The following is an 18,336-nucleotide window of genomic DNA, read 5'->3' on the forward strand; positions in this document are numbered from 1 at the left end:
TATATATATATATATATATATATATATATATATATATATATATATATATATATATATATATATATACATTTACCCACGTGCTCTGCTAGCGTCACACGAAAAATCATGTTTTAACAACTATGGAATCTAAGTAGGACCGGTTACACATTATGCATACATGCATCCATCCATCACGGCTGTATGCCGCAGAAAAACACATTGTAGGAGCAAGGAAATGGCATGTTGGCATGGAACTACATGCCAAAAAATGTACAAAGCAAGCTCCATGTCCAAGTAACATTTGATCTTCTAATTTTTTCGTCGAACAAAGGTCGTAACTAATATAAAGATAAACGCTCGTGATGGAATTTGTTTACCATCAAGTATTGAAGAACAAATTTACTTTTTAATTTAATGTACTTTTGTCGATGATTCATGCTACGTATATTCGGTACAAACATACCCATTTAAACTTCACACTTGATATATTTTTGACAATTTTATAGAAACTGTGTTTTCACAGATGCTTTGAACTTCGTTGTCTCCATTTTTTAAAATGTTCTAATTTAAGTTTGTTCGTAACCATGTGAAACCGACCCATAGTTTGTTCACGCAATCATTAAATAGCACAAGCAACGCTCCTTGTGAAACGCCTTGTTCTCTCGGCTGGTATGATCCTTTATGCGCTTTATGTATAAATGGCATATAGCGATCAAAGTAGAAGCATAATTTTATTTTGACATTATTTTCTATCATTATAATCTGAAAAGAACATTTTAAACTTCCAAAACAGTTTGTCAACATTTGTCGGGAGAGAACGTGATATGACAGAGCTCTTAATTCTTGTTCTGACGCAAAACATTCATTTCCAAACGAACCAGTTAACATCCAATTAATAATAAGTTTATCTTTTCATACAGTTTTCTATAGAGTTACTCAAAGCGTCATCGGTGGTCTTGTAACCGTTGTCATTGTTTGTGCTTGTTCCCTGTAGCTAAAACATTCATCAGTGTATTGTGCCTCATTTTCTTGCAGGCACAGCATCATTTTCATGGTCTACCAAAGCGTATCTGTCTCTCATCGAAGCTGCTCTTCCTCGTCCTATACACTGTCATTGATGGACGAAAGTCTTCTCTTCGCTCTCGTTATCGGCTGTATCTTGCACACTTGTCATCTCAACAAATCTTACAAATTAACAATACTGTTGAGGTTATGTTTGTCTTCCGAATATCATACCAAAACAGAACTCTAGTAAGTCTCAGACTGGTATGTTAACGGAAAATAATCAACCGTCCTAAACCCATCTATGTCTACGAATGGAGTAATGAAAACAATCGTAATTGTATTTTGAGAGCAGTTCAAAGAAATACAACTTCTTTTCTCGTAAAAACATCATGATTTGATTGACACTTTAAAGTTCAGAGCTGAAGGTCCTATAAAAGAAGCAACAAACATTTTTACTCGAATAAAAAAACTTACTTCTCATTGACTTCAAATGACATAACAACCTTTCTTATAGTAATATCGAAAGAGTAAAAGCATATAGAATGGTCTTTAAAGGAATAATCAGTATGAAGTCCTTCCATCTGTACAATTACAAATGCATATATATGTGACTTTACATGGAAAAACACATTCTGATTTGCAAGGCAAAATGACGACGGCGAGTGTCCTTAACGTCCTTTACTTAATTTGTGTTTTGTGTACGAATAAAATTATTTCTATCATTTATGAATCAATGTCCCTACAACAAAATTACATTCGATCAATTTGCTATGCCTCAAGCGAAATGTTACCTTAAAAAGACTCAGCTTTCCCTGTTACAGACATAATGATCAGTATAAACGAAATAACGTCCGACTTAGTAGAAGGGAACTATGAAGATTACCTAACGATGAAGAGATTTTTTTGTATCTGAATATGTATTTGAATATGTTTATTGGTAACAGTAATGAAGGGTTACAGTGCTTGTCAGAAAGGTGTAACTGTACAGCTACCAATTATCATTTATTGTTGTTGGTATTTAATCGGTTTATAACAACGTGTCTCTAACTTATCTTTTGAAGGGTAATTTTGTACTCTGGGTGGTAATTGTGTTTATCTTTTAGCAAATACAGAGCAAATGATTGTTTCCTATTATTCACTTTACTGCATAAATAACTTCGTTGTACAATACGTTGGAGATGGTTGTGAATAATTGGAGCACTTGTGTCCTCCAAAAAGGGCAGAGGAATTGAGATAACTTGGCGCTACGATGGCACATTGCAATAATTTGTATTTTGGCAAATTGTGCGACATACACTAACCGTCCATGGTGTATAATTATGACTTGTGTTGTGCAAAAATGAAAGGGAAGATGAATTGCATGGTCCGTGAAGACATGTTCTCAGTTTAGAAGTCCCAAAAGTGAATATAGATACCAGACTGCACCTGTATTCAGTATACCAAATGACGATTTCTCTTATTGTTTGTGTCCCATAAGAAACTATGAAATAAGCAAACAAATAAACAAATATTGACTTGAATGTGGAGTACAGAACAGCAAAGTAGCAGTAAATCTATTAAATCGATTTGCATTCTGTATTTGAGTACATGATAAATAGTCAGTCGTAAGGTTAGAAGTCCGATTTCATTTATTTGTCACGATGTCTTTCTTACACTGATAGATATTCTAAAATGTTTGCATTTTACTCCAATGTCTGGCTGACAGAATATTGCAGCTGCGGTCTGGTGACATTGCTGTATTGTGATCTGCTTATTAATGACTGACAGACAACATTTGTACGCTAACCCGTTGACTAGCAATACAACGATATCACGATTGATTTTGTTTGCCATTTCCGAGTAAGTCGGTTCGGTTTGCTTGAAAAACTGATTTTCACAAATCGCTAAACAATGTTATGTGTCTAATGATCGTATACTAATTTGAACCCGAATACCCGATACAAATTGCGAAAGCTGTTACTATTAAATTATCTCGCTCTTCGAGTATATTGGATAAATACGGAAATATTTTTTCCTGTGTTAAATATTTCAACCCACACTCTCATAGATACTCGTCTGGATAGTTTCCGGGGAAAGGGATGTATAACTACTTTCTGCGTCTTCAATTGCAGCCGCATTAGCATACACTTGGTGCTGCTGTTGTTGTTGGTTTTTGTCAAGCCTTCTAGGAGGCAACACATAGCGATCATTCTGGTTTTCTCGTCTTGCACTCTTTACCATTGCTGCCGATCTCTCAATGTCGTATCCAAGTTGATCGGCGCTGGTGTCACTAGAGTCACCGCCAAAATTGTGGTTTGCATAGTCATAGTTGTCGTCTGATCGTTTTGGTTTTGCCCGCCGATAGCGACGAATAGCCAAGAAGGCGACAGCGCACAAACCAGCCGTAATGATACCGAGGAAGTATGCAAGCATTCCAAAGGTGACATTTGTGTTGTCGCTCATGTCAGGTTGTGCTGAAACTGTTGTGTACATATTTGTGTAGTCAGTGGTAATAAACGGAGTTGTCCCGAAGGTTGTGTAAACGATCTTTGGCGCTGTTGACATCCCCTCCAACGTTGTTGACATTGTTTCCGTGGTGACATGTAATGACGTCAGGTTTATTTTCAGAACTCTAACGCCCGATGTGGTTCCCTGTAGGTTAGATACCATACAGGAATATGACCCTTCGTCCTCTACTTCAGCAAAAGGAATGACCAGGCTGCCATCGCTTTGTTGCACAATCCCGTAATCTGAACACATATCTTCTGTACTTTGGTGTATGACAGTACCGTTTGGAAGTATCCAGTACTTGTCTACTTCAAGCTCACTTTCGACCTCGCAGTCAAGAATAACATCTCCCCCTGTTTCGGCTGTAATGGTTTTAAATGCTGTGTAGAATACGGGGATAGGATAACAAGTGAGTTCGTTCAATGGGACGTCAAGAATCGACATCGAACGATGACGATCAGGTGATTCACATCTCATGGCGGTACTTCCAAAGGAAAGCCTGTCCGAGTTGTAATCCAACCATGCTCTCAGCTCCCGTAGACGGCAATCACATGACCAGGGATTACTGTACATGTAGAGGTAACGTAAGTTATCCAACCCTTCAAAGACGTTTGCTGGTAATGTGGTGATGTCGTTAGAATATACATACAACCTATTTAATCTGCTCAATCCGTGAAAGATATTCTCAGGGAGAGTTTTCAAGTTATTTTGATAAATACGGAGTCGATCCAGATTATTCAATCCGTTGAACATATTTTCGTCCAGGAAATTAAGTGAATTGCTATGCAAATATAGGTAACGCAGCTGACCAAGGCCTCGAAATATGCTTGCAGGTAGATCAGTTATGTCATTGTTATACAAATAAAGTATCTGAGGATTACTTAGTCCCGAAAAAAGATTTTCATGGAGGCAGGATAGCTTGTTGTGGTGGAGATAAAGGTACAATAATTTTTCAAGACCATGGAAGACAGTCCTCGGATGAAAAGTGAGTAAGTCTTGATTGCTTACTTCGTCGAATGTATCCTCTTCCAAAGAGCTAAGTGAATTAGATGGTAAGTTTAGGTTACACGGTTTACCAAGGCCTCGAAATATGCTCGTGGACAGTTCAGTTATTTCATTGTAATCCAAACGAAGTGTTGCAAGATTATGCAGTCCCAAGAAGAGGTTTTCTGGCAGACAGGAAAGTTTATTGTTATAGAGATGAATGTATGTCAGTTCATCTAGGCCATGGAAGACGGTCTCAGGCAACTCCCCGATCGAATTGCTGTAGAGATACAAAATTCCGAGTCGACTCAGACCAGTAAATGCACCAGCGGCCACCTCTTCAAGTCGATTACTGTAAAGGTACAAATCTGTTAGACTTGACAGTCCAGTGAAAGAATCATTTTCAATATAAGTCAGCTGGTTTCTATCAAGTCTGAGGAATGTTGTACTCGTAGGTATACCTGACGGAATCTCCGTCAATCCTCGATTACTACAGTCGACCGTTGTACCAGTACAAGAGCACACCGCAGGGCATCCTTCTAATCGACTCATGCCGATGGTCAGCAGGTAAATGATCGACGCAAGTTTTGAGGTGTACTCCATCATCGTTAATCTCAACTAAAACCTGCATAAAGTAGGAAACGAACGATTCTTTAAGATTAGTATTCTAAAGCGAGTTAGTTACCACTGAAATAGACAATTCTCTATTTATAAGGTATAACACTCAGATAGTCGGACTCTCATATTATACAAATCTTTTCTCACATTTGTACAAATCTTTTCTGATCTACAACTTTTGGAGGCTCATTTTAAAGCTTTTGGAGAAAGTTAAACTTTCAACGGCTTATTTTTTCGAAAATGCAAAATTTAATTTTCACTAAATAGAGTTAACACAGGAATGGCGGCCATTTTGAATTTCAAATATCGCAAAATGTTTCAAACTTTGCACTATGACCTTCGGTTTTTATTGTTGATTTGGTAAGAGAATGGTTGAAAGTTACATTCTGGAAAGTTTGAGCAAAAGTTTAAGTCTATCACTTTCGAGGCGCATACTACCTTAATGAAAAGTTATTGTTTTCTTTCTGCGTGACGCACACACGTAAGAATTCAATAAATTAGGAAGCTATTTTAAATGGATCTGAAATATATATTTATTTTGGAACACTGTGCATAAACAACTGACACAATAATTTTATCAGCGTTTGAAGGGACACATCATAATAGCACTTTATAGTAGCTACCAGTTATTACACTCCTTATTGAAAGTGAGTAGGCAATCTCATCAATGTTACAGTAGTCATCAAACACTGGAAGGGTAGATGTGAAAGCCCTAAAGCTATTCCTTTCGTGCTAAAACATGCAAGTTGCGAGATTCAAATGAATAAGCATTGTTGTCAAAAAAGGGATGCATGTTGACATGTGGGGACGTGGTTCAGCGGACAGGAAATCATTCGGGAAAGTAATTCATATGCTGGTAGATGATTGAATATCGTTCCTCTTCAGGTTTCAAACATTAAAGGGTCAACTTTCAAGCTTTAAAATTTCACAAGTGTACATACGTGATAAGGAAGACTGGACCTGTACTTGGACGAAAATTAAATGACACTAAATTCCTATGCATCGATGAAAAATCAAAATGTTATCGTCGGATCGATTTGATCACATATAGTTTTACTTATTTCATATGGAGGGTTCACCTTCAGATATATCGATTATTGTAATGTACAATTATATCATTAAAAGAAAATTAACATTTCAAAGCATAATGCAACATATAGATTCAATCTTTCAATTTAAAAGTATCAAATAAATAAGATCTGTAAACTGTATGTGCATTGTTCATATGTTCCAATCGAACTTCATATGTGTATTATGCTACGTTGAAGGTATGGTGAAATTATATCCAATTTTCCCTACAGGTATCAGAAAAAATATGAAAAGGATCTCATAACAGCATTTACAGATCGCAATCAAAGTAAATACGACAGCCGTAGGCACACAAAATTATGAACAAGATTACATGAACGGCCATATTTGATCGGATTGTAGAATGGTTATCACATGACCAATTCGTATACGTCTTTTTAAATCATATGTGTGTCTCTCTGTTTGTCAAGACTGAAACAAATTGGACGAGGATTTCACGACTTCGTAATGCAAGAATTCAAAAACAAAGGTGAAGATAGTCAGCTTGTCTGAAAATCTGGCCAATATACTATGAGATCGTGCCCGGGTCTTGGAGCGTGGATCGTGATAATTTGCGAGGTATGCATCATGAACACTAAATTGATCAATTATGATGCATTTTATGAACAAAAATAAGTACATTTACTATCAAAACTTTTGGTCAGTCTTGTAATTAATACTATGTTACCTAGCGAACGATTAATTCACATCGTTAATTGTGTAAGAATCGACATAACATCGAATCCAGGTATTAAACGTTTCGTGTACTTCCTACCCTGATTCCGCAAATTCTGTGGACAACGGTGGGAACAGAAACAACTGTATTAATATTTAATCACATATTTCAATCGACAAGTGTATCAGACAACTTCATGTAAATACAAATGATTTCAATGATTGCTACATTTAACATTCAACATGAAACTAACTTACTCCCATGTAACGCAATTGGAACTGAATTTTTTTAGATTGTTCTTTGTGAAGACAAAACCAGTAGGCTATAGTAGTTCAATTTGTTTGGCAGGGTGATTCACTTGGTCATTAAAATGTTGATTGTGTACATCAAAAAGAGTTTGACATGACCGAAGACAAGAACGCCGTAGCTCTTACTCACAGGCATCTGGCGTCCCTCAATCGATGTCTGTTAATGTCGACAGATTAACAACATTGAAAAGCACACCATGATCAATATGCAACAATAACGCCCTGTTTTGGTTTTATATTTACAAGACAGCCTACCACATACGTAATTATTCTCGCGTGATGGTGTATAACTAGACGGTTTGGTAACCTCCTCCTCTCTCTCCTCTCTCTCTCTCCTCTCTCTCTCTCTCTCTCTCTCTCTCTCTCTCTCTCTCTCTCTCTCTCTCTCTCTCTCTCTCTCTCTCAATCAAATCAAATTAAAATTTTAACTGCCCGTTGGAACCCAACAGATTGAGAGTGCAATCAAAATATCATTAATATTAGAGAAAATTCTTGTCTTACTCTGGTACTTCGAATATAGATTATCATTGCAGCTTATAAGTGTTGTAAATTGGTATCACTTCACTTATGTTTTATCAGCTATTCTACATAAAATGGGCCATTTCAGTTACCATTTTCACTACTAAAATTATAGTATTATTCTATAGCACAATTTCAGTGAATAAAAAACCATTAAAAGTATTTAAAATTAATAGGTCAACTTATTGATGTTCTGGGTTATTGTGAGTATAAAGGACTCAATCCTCATTCAAAACTGCACTGGAAAAGTAGTCAGCATATGCCCAGAACAGGCTTACAAGTGCCTTACAATGCGGTAAGCGAGCCTGTGATCAAACAAATTTGTGACATGTATCGACTGAGTGTCCCAGCCGATACCAGTACACCAGGAAGAAGAATGTAAAATAATTGAGCGAGAAATAACTTGCATGCTGTGAAGAAATTAAAAGTGAATTAACATTTCAGAATTTCTTTCACGTAGCAAGCTACTTAATTATACAAAAATATCGTAACAGCAACTGATATGGAAATAAAATACCTGCGGCGGATCCCAAAACAAATCCAGCTGCTGAGTTTTCTTCTCTACGCTTATTGCTGCGTATGTTGTTAATAAGTAACTTATCGCATGTTAAACTCAAGCCTGCCTTTGTATTGGCAATGTATATAATGAACGGTCGACATACCTTACGTCATAGAACTATAATTGAAGCCTTCAATACACATTATGTCTAATAATCGAAGTGTTTCGACGAAGTTAATTTACGCGTAACTATTATTTCTTACCAACATGAGAAAGGCTCAATTAATAATTCTAATTGCGCATTTCAACGGCAAAAGTTACTACATTTCTATACTGTGTCTTTATTAGCTTAAAACCAATATGTCGTGATACGTCTACAGAATTCCATGCAATGTCGAATACTGAAACACATGTATGAAACGGTTTCGTCATTCGTACATTTACAGTTTATAAACGGCTATCGAGGGTATTTGGTTGCGGATATAAGACACTTGGGTGAAAATTAGCATAGTAGGCGGGAAATAATCACATCGCGAAGCGAGGTGATTTTTTCAACCAAACGTGCTAATTTCACGCCAGAGGTACTTTATAAACAGCCCAATACCAGAGCGCACAGTTATAACCTCATTATAACAATCATAAAGATAAATACTGTTATTTTATACGCGAAGTTTTAATTTACAAGTGTTCAGGAGCATCAGCACAAACTCTACAAGAACGTTTCAGTACGCGTGCGTGCACAAGTGATTCAATAAAGGCCACGCCACACATCGATTATAATAATCGACATTGAATAATTTCATTTAAAAAACGCGCCACAAGAAATTGTAAAATTGTTGTTGCTGTTGTTCAATCGCCGTCGCTGATTTTACAAGCTCTTCACCGGTAAGTTCTGCACCAGACTTAGATTTGACAATCAAAATTAACCTCAAGGTGCAGATCTGTCCGACATGATGGCATGTTGAGCTCTGAAGCCGGAATTAATAATAATGATAATAAAGTACATTTGTAATGCGCCTGGCGCGAGCTTCTAAATGTTGCGCAGGTATTAATGTTGCGAATATAAATGATGATAAATAATATTTTTTTTGGTGGCGACATTTTGATAATGTGCAGCTTTTCTGAGATACAAAGATTACATCGCTTGCTTAAGTTAGAGTAACTTGATAAGATGTAATCTTTGTATATCAGAAAAGCTACTCATTATCAATGTTGACAAATCTACGCTGTTAAACAAACGCTCTGAGTTGGTTTCATGATGTCGCCACCAAAATAAATATCATTTATCAATTTTAATACCACCTGCAAATAGAATGGTACGTCCCGATCATATATATGAGAGTGTTAATCTAAGATTCCTTTCACTTACTCTGTCTGAAGATTGCAGGGTGAATTAAACTTGCATACTTATCGTCTGATCGTTTTCATCTATGTGTAATCGTTAATCATTAACTGAACGTGTGCTACAGTTTCTTACACTGGTTTGCAGATAAGAATGGACAGTGAACTTCATCTAAGTGTTATCACACTTGTGTAATTGGTTTGTAAAGTTGTTCCAAAACTTGCCACAAAATTTGCACTGACTTGTTGTAACTGCGGTGAAAACCAAAGAACTTTATGTACCTACAATAAACACACCAGGGAGTACACTTTGCAGTGCACTTCACATACACAGAATCATATTAAATTATATACCGCCGCTCTGAGTTACATTGTATCACAGCCGAGTCAGAATCTACGTGTAGTTATCATTAGATTCTTGTTGCCTTTGCATTGTATGAAATTCTTTGGCAAAAAATTATGATCCGCGGGAAAAGAGGTGTACAAACGCCAAAAGCTGTAGGTGAGACATTTGTCGAAATATACGGGGATGGAAAGTCAGGAAATCTTTACCCTATACACATAGACACCAATCAGTTCCTAAACATGAAAGCAACTGACCCTACCTGACAGGTAGTGAATGTATTTAAGTTAGCCTTTGCAACGTTCTGATGTGAAATGTGAAATGCTTGTCAATGCACATATTTTGTGATTAAATTCCTTTGCGTCCTTACTGGAGGTCAAAGTTCGATTTCAACATGACAAGGTTTTAAAGTTTCGAAGGAAACGCTAAATACAAAGTTGCTACTGACACGGGTTATTTCGTCAATATCAAAAGCAGAACACATTAATCAAAATTAGTGACCCAGCTGCCATGAACGGAATTTTCAATGTTTGCGTTGTTAGAGAAGTATTGAAGGTAAATAACATTAGAGTAAGGCAAAATGGCCCTTTTACACCGTTTCTCTTATTTTTCCCACTTCTCCTTCAAATAAAGTACCATGTCTATTACATTACAAATTCATATGCTCGTGTAGTCATGGTGATTTGAACCTGTCGTAATGCAGTTGTAGCGATGGTGATTAATCAACAGGAAACAATTCTTTTTATTTATTTATTACATACGTATTTATTTATTTATTTATTTATTTATTTATTTATTTATTTATTTATTTATTTATTTATTTATTTATTTTTCTGGCTACCTTTTTCTCTCTAGATATTTTTTTTAATTCTAAACGATCAATGAATGGAATTCCAAAGAGCTATATCCCTGTGACATGTCCTTCAATATCCAAACCCACACAAACCTTACTATAACGTGCATGACGTAAAGAAATTAAAGTCACCTATTGAATAAACAGTCCAGAATTTGTCTCTTATGAAGCAAACGTCTAAATGTACCAATCAATGGTAACAGCAATTGATACGAAAATTAAATACCTGCGATTAATTCCAAAACGGGTTCAGCCGCTGTTTTTCTTCTCTCGTCTTCTTGCTGCGTATGATGTTTATAAATAACTTTTCGCACATACGACTACAATCTATCTTTGTATCAGCGTCTATGGTATTACCTACTTTACGTCATAAGTATTTGAGTACCTATCAGCATTTGTGTCCTCTAACTTTGTTCCGCACCATAATTCATGTCAAACAAGGGGGACCACACCGAAGATAATCCAGGGTGTTACTCAGATTGCACGACAAGATGAGAATGATTTAGTAATTCTAACGATATATTAAAACAGCAATAGTTGTTACACGTCCACATTGTGTATATTTGCTCAAAATCAATGTCACAACGACCCTATATATGAAATGTAGAATATTAAAACACATATGTTAAACAGTTTGGTCATTCGTTCTAATTCAATTGTAAACAATTAAAAATTGCGCTCGTGTAATACAAAAGACGTGCTGCATACCCGTAGTGAGGTAGTGGTGTCTGTAACCTGGCTGTTCATTTTATCATGAATACGTCTTCGTCCAAATTTTATTGACCAATACTGTGCGACTAGAGGAGCATATTAAGACATCAGAAACAGAGAAACCGGTTATTACAAGCCCAAGCTCATAGTAATGAAATAGTGTATCGAAACCTGTTATTTTATCGAAACGTTTATTTTTTCTACTTTGTCGAGCTTTACAGCTTATCAATTTTTTTTACTTTGACAGCAGATAAATTCTAAAAGCACAATATGACAAACAAACTACCTTTTATCATGGGAAGGCAAAACACTTTCAAATGCCATTGCCTCTAGCATCTTTAAACGCGGGAGGTAAGTTTCACATGTGATAGATAATGATCTGCAACAGCTGTTTAGCTATTAATGTGACGTAACTACAACAATGCGTCAAGATGGATTTAAGTAATCGAGAAACATACTTCAAATATTCTTCTCTTGACGACAATAAAATACAATTGCCTCGATTGTATTTGGACTAGTGTATGGTAAAAGGATTAACCTTTTACAAATAATGGAAGAAAGTAGGGCTGTTATCTCCGAATTCCTTCCAATGCCAGAGAAGCGTGATATAACTGAAAGCACTAGCTATAGTAAAATCACAACAGAGACATTGGTTTACATTTTGGGTTCAGAGGAAATTTAGTAATTTATAGTACTTTCAAAGTTTTATATTCGTGAGTCAGACATATTCTGTAGCATAAACCTTATTCAATTCGGATAATACTAAAACACTTTCTGCATTGAATGAAACAATGGGGTTGAAACTAAAAGGAGTAAAATGCAAGATTTAAATGTACAACCGTCATAAATACCCGTAAACACTATTTGATGTCAAGCACCTTAATAAAAGCTCCTCAAAAATAAACATCTTTTCTGAAACACATGTCATCTCCCGCTCAGAACGCATAATTTGCAAGCGTTGTTTGTGCGGATTTGGTGGTGCGGTTTTGACTTTGTCTGACCTCATTCCAGATAATGTTTCAACTTTCGCAGAGTTGATTTCTTTGTTATTGGCTGATATTACCGCTGGTCGATAGTTTCATCTGACAGTGTTAGTGATTCATAAATCTAGACAGTATGTCTTGTTTCCGAGGTCATTTGCGTTGACGTCAACTTTTTCGATAATTGTTCCCCTCTTCTCTGTATACCCGGATTCTCCACCACAATTATTGCAAAGTTGACGTAAAATGGAATGACATCCATAACAGCCTAGTTTCTGTATTGCCAACGGATCTACGCAAACTACTGTATATGCAGATAAATTTGCTTGAATAAGTCTGTCGATTGTGATCTGTGTTATTGAGTATCAATCCGAAAAACTTAAGGCATTAAACATAATATTTTTCGGACAAAGACTCGGAAGGCATTATCTCATGCCACGTTCATAATGTCTGACCGGTAATTTGACGGAATTTCCTCAACAGATACTATTTCAAAGGTTGTATTCGAAAACAGATAGATATGAGACAGTTGTGCATTACATTCCTAGGTTGTAGAAATTTAATAATTCATAACGTCTGAAATAGTAATAACCATGGTCCATAATTGTGTAGGTATCATTGTTTATGGATTTCTCCCGGTTATGGTGGCATTATAGTCTAAAAACGGTGTATAGCCTAAAAGCTGTATAGTTTTTGTATTCTCAATGCTAATACAATGACTATAAGCTCATTGGACGACATTCCATTTTTTGACATTCTCAGATGGAAACTTTTTTTTACCTCAGACATTTGTCACAAGCAACTTAAAGGACCATAAATTACAAAGTCGAAGACGAAATTCCGAGGCTATGTATCAATGATACTCCCATAATAGGTTTTTGACATCAGCATCATCAGGTGCGATCGTTTTCTTTGGTGGCGTAAGAAGAGAGTAGTTTGTCTTTATTGTTATTCTTCCTACAGATGCTAAACAAGAATATGTTCCTTTCGTTTGCTGTTCGATGCTTGGAATAACCGGACTGGCGTCGTGTCGAGGAAAACATTTGACAGAGTTGTCATCACAGAAAGCAGGACTGATTATGTCGAAATGAGTATTTGGCTCGAACTGAATGTACCCCCCCCCCCCAAACAAAAAACAAAAACAAAAACAAAAACAAAAAACGTTGGGTTGCAACTTTACGTTTTTACCAGACCTGACATTGACTTATAGTATTTTGTGAAACAGGGGACTTTGGAAATTAGCAAGTTCATACGGTAAGACGTCAAAACACACTTTCTAACATGGTGATCTGGTGATTCTTATGTCATCGCAACATGATCGGAGAAGGTACCATCATGTAAGGTTATTACGAAAATATCGCAAAGGATGCACGATTACATTGGCGATGTGCGGCGCCAATGTCCGAGTGCATTCTTTTCGGAATTTTCGTAATAACCTTATTATTTATTATACATCTTATTATTTATTATACATCTTATATTTGTGACTTGGGCATCAAATTGTCAGAGTAATGACCGGTTTCGTGCAATGTCACATCATGCATGATACATGTTACGTGTATAGCTGTACTAATAATCGATCAAATGGAAAGTTCAAAAGATATTATCAAGCGTACCGAAGGAAGTTGCACACTAGGGTGCAAAATGTGAAAAAAGGCTTGCCAATCTGTCATCATCTGGTGCCACATGTTGTTTTTCCCGTCACTTGGTAACAACAGTGCGGTGGATTGCTTGTCCAGGTCACGTGATTGAAAGTAAAGAATGGGCCCTTGAAACCGTTCAACAATGAATGCGCAGTTAAAGCCGCAGGGTATGGGGCGCCTGGAAACCGTACGTGTTACGGAACGGGTGTTCCATACGACTTTTAGCACACGCAAAATTCTATTGTTCTCGATGGTACATGTATAATAATGATAATTATTCAGACACATTTTTATGACTTTTGAATGTGTTGAAAGAAGTTTTGGCAACAATTGCTTCTCAGTGCATGTAATTGACAATGGAATGGGTCTATGCATTAATTGAAATATCTTCACATACTTAAAATACTTGTTAAGCATAAGCATCAGATGTGTCGGTAGAAGCACATCCCTGCGTACCAGTCGGGGAACTGTTCAGTGGCGACTAACTTCTGCTTTTCATTAGTCATAAATAATGAAGACGGTTTGCTGATACACTTATGTAGAGTTTTCGATATTAACCAAATTACGTGTAGTGTGGATAGCTAGAAACATTTCACACGGCTATAAATATGTGACAAACATAGAGCTTTGACAATTTTAATACGACATTTACTACTGAAGTTCTTTGAGTTATTTCGAATAGCCTGTTCCACTACATGCAACACGATCAGTTCTTCTATTCAATTTTTAGTTGTTACAGTGTGAAATAGCAACAGCCATCGCCAATTCAAGGTAAGGGATGTTGTGGTAAAAACTGTTTGAAGTATGCCTTGATATTGTAAGTGTACTCGCGAATTTCCAAATGAGTCATTAGATAGTAACTCGTACCATAGGTGTAGCGCAGGTTTTAAGATACCGATGAGCCGAAATCAGAAAGTTGCTTAACAATTAGGATTTGCTGTATCAATCGAACAGTTGGAAGTTAATCCTGTCTATATTTCGTCAACAGATTTTCACTTTCGACGCAAGGGACTTTCTAAATAGATCTATATCGATAAGTTGTTGTTCAATTTTCTAAGATATACATATTAAGATACCTATACAGCACAAATCTTATTTGTTGTTTGTAATCCTGGCTATATACCAGGAACAAGGAAATATGTAATTAATTGCACAATGAATTAAATTTACGTGGTAGAAATTAACTTACTTGTTGGCTTAATATTTCAAGATGTTTCTTTCAAGAAAATTAACTGAATTATTACAACATTTACGGCAACTTATTACGAGATTAATCTTACCTGCGAAGGATTTCAAGATGAATTTACAGGAGCTATTTCTGTTGCCTGTTGCTGCGCCTGTTGTCAATAAGTAACCTGTTTTGAATGTTAGATACCAACCCCTCTTTGTACTTCAGTTCATTATGACAAAGTAGATAACCGGATGACTGATCTCCCTTACGTCATAAGTCATTCCACTTCTAATTGGTATTCATTGTTCAAGTTTGTTTTATGATATACATAGGAATGACAAAGTTCTTTAGCACATATAGCCTGTCTACTTTAGCAATAAACCACGTTGTCATAGTGACCCTAATAAATAACTTGACGAATATTGAACAAGTGTCACCAAGTAGTCATTTAAAGCAATTCTTTCAGCGCTCTTGCAGTACAACAGACTCATTGTACGTCATCCAACATTATGTCAATTCTATATTCGGTGTTAGCCAACATAAACATATAGAGATGACGACCTTTAAAACAGTAAACCAGTGTTAATATTTATTTCACAAGGAAATTATTGACTTTTGCCATGCCAAAAATAACTTATTCAAAGTTTGTTATTAAATCAACATCGATCTCACATGCGACTGGTGGTTTTGAAAATTAAATACCGTGCAGCGGTAGTGTTCTAAAGTCTACAGTCAGAGGTCACCACTACATGGTACAAACATTGCAGCTATGTCTAGCTTTGGCGTTGTTTGTTGTCTTGTTCCTGTTAGCAGAAACGTGGCTCGGCCTGAGGTGTAACCAGTTTCATCAGTCAAACATAAACCAATGATCTTGAACAGTTTCAGCATTTGACAGCTGATCGCTTCCTTTTTTGCTGATGGTGGATTTTCTGCAATAATACTTCGAGACTTGCCCCAAGTATATTGGCATATAAATATCATATTAGAGCAAATTGCAGTTGTCAATTTCCGCACACAGTCTTGTCGATGGCAGCATGCTCAGTGATTAGTAGGCTAGTCTACTTTCGTTCAAATCAAGTTCAATATCATCGCTTCTTCACCCAACAAACACCGATTGTCTGTCGAGGAGAGTAGGCACTGTCGCTGCCAGAAGCACTGGCTACACTACCATACATGTGGAAAGAATACCGTCTTTCTTTAAGTCTTGTTATTTCTTGATGCAAATTTTGCAGTAATGATAACCTTCCAAGTCGTCCTGCGCCGCTGGCGTGGAAAATTTGCAACTCAATGCACATCGGACTCGGTGGCATGTTGTTACTTTTCTGTCTTAAATGGACGACGCACTTCCACTCTTTCCGAAAGCAATATACTTTGGAAACAAAGGGACACTAAAACCATCGATGCTTGTGTTGTTACTGTTTTATACTAAGCAATGCTTCTTTTCATTGAACAGATGTTACAAAAGGTAGTTTTTCACAGACAAAGAATAATGCAATTACAAGATCTCCATCATAAGTTAATATGCATACAAATCGGACACACACAATATTGGCGCTAATTGCACACAGAAGCTATAATCACCTATTCCGAGGGTGTTTAGGAAGTTTGGATGCAACATATGTTTGAATGATTTTAAAATCATGAAAATAATTAACACTTAATGAAGAACTAGGAACGTTTCACATGATGAGTTTTTAACGTGTCACAGAGACATTTGTTTATGATTTCTGACATGCAAATAGAAGACCAAGAGCTGTGTTGATGTTAATGATTGATTTATTGTTTTATCTTTACTTTTATATACCGTATGATCAAAACCACGCCTTCTATGTCTTGTACCAAAAAAGTACATCGACAATATCAGAAAAAAGAGCACGAGCACAGTGAGAGAGGAGGCTCTGCTACCTCTATCCCTGACAACATGTAACTTTTACATGTATGAAATAAACGGCTGTTAACTTTAACACGATTGGAACTAATTTGGGATAATTGGATGGCGAAGTAATGTCGACTTAATCTGCAAATGTAATCTCATATGCTTTTCTTTTTAATTTACACACTTGTTTTTATGAGTAATTTGTAATATTGCAACATTCAGCTATATGGCACCTAACTCTTTCGAGAAATTTGTAAAATATGAAGATCCAATTATCCCAAATTAGTTCCAATCGTGTTCTTTGCACTTGAAGACTGTGAGTCTCTACGCTGTTCATGTATCCCGACCATCTCTCGCATGGTTATTCCACCATGCCAGGCGATTGCACGATAGAAGACCATTGGGAAACGTGACAGAAATAAAGAATTTCAGATTCTCACTGTTTCTGTGACCTTGTATGGGCAATACTTTATTCCTGAGAGGAACCATATACACGTGACGTCATGCCACATCACCAAGACTAGGCACACGTGAAGTCAGATTTATCTGGACGCGGGTCAATTTTAAATAACTTTGTGAATTATAAGTAATATTATAGAATTCGATTACCTAAATATGTTTTGTTGTTTCGGAAATGATAATTTCGTTCCACAATATTCCAAAATGTTAAAATGTGCACAAAAATAACAGGTAAGATATGGACTTTAAGATGAAAGTTACTCACTGATTTTAAACTGATAAATATCCGACTTCAAAACGGTGCAAAGATTCATTTCCCCATGAATTGATACTACACCCCAGAGCACTTTTTAAAATTTTAAGAAGATTATCATTTTCATTTATGCAAGACACAGTTATTGTGAATGCAAAAAGGGTCATTGAACTCGGTCCTCCTGCTACAATGTTTCAAGTGAACTTGTCAGTATAAATCAAGGAGGTCAAGTTCGTCTTCTTTAAAGATTGTTTGATTAAGCAATACTTAGTTCGAATTAGTATGTTCTTCAGATTGATGTGAACAAAATGAGTGTGGTTATATTGCATGCAGTCTTTATTGTTTGTTTGTTTGGTTTTTGTTTGTCTGAGAACATTCAACTCACTTCTCTTCATACACTTTACTTGCTTTTTAAAGGTATTGGCATTAAGCAAAGAAGCCATCAGGGATTCTGAACATGTTTTTTTAGTTTATGTTAAAGAGGCACTCCCACTTGGTAACATTTTTAAAACACATTTTTTTAATGCCAACGGTCGATATTTGACGTGGCGACTGCGCGCGGA

At 36.3% G+C, this 18,336-nt stretch overlaps 1 protein-coding gene across 1 annotated transcript; it reads right to left on the reverse strand.

Moving 5' to 3' along the window:
• Positions 1-2,719: 2,719 nt before the first annotated feature.
• Positions 2,720-10,972, reverse strand: LOC139134337 (leucine-rich repeat-containing protein 15-like). The gene is made up of 3 exons (XM_070701217.1): positions 10,907-10,972; positions 2,985-5,080; positions 2,720-2,937 (listed from the first exon to the last, which is right to left on the reverse strand). The coding sequence occupies exon 2, from the start codon at positions 5,059-5,061 to the stop codon at positions 3,013-3,015; it is 2,049 nt and encodes a 682-aa protein (XP_070557318.1). The 5' UTR covers positions 5,062-5,080; positions 10,907-10,972; the 3' UTR covers positions 2,720-2,937; positions 2,985-3,012.
• Between the last annotated feature and the right edge of the window lie 7,364 nt (positions 10,973-18,336).

The sequence above is a fragment of the Ptychodera flava genome, chromosome 6 (genome assembly GCF_041260155.1).
Source record: "Ptychodera flava strain L36383 chromosome 6, AS_Pfla_20210202, whole genome shotgun sequence".
NCBI classification, from domain to species: domain Eukaryota; kingdom Metazoa; phylum Hemichordata; class Enteropneusta; family Ptychoderidae; genus Ptychodera; species Ptychodera flava.

Coding starts and splice junctions, on each gene's coding strand:
- LOC139134337 (XM_070701217.1), bottom strand. CDS start 5,061: ATGATGGAGTACACCTCAAAACTTGCGTCGATCATTTACCTGCTGACC.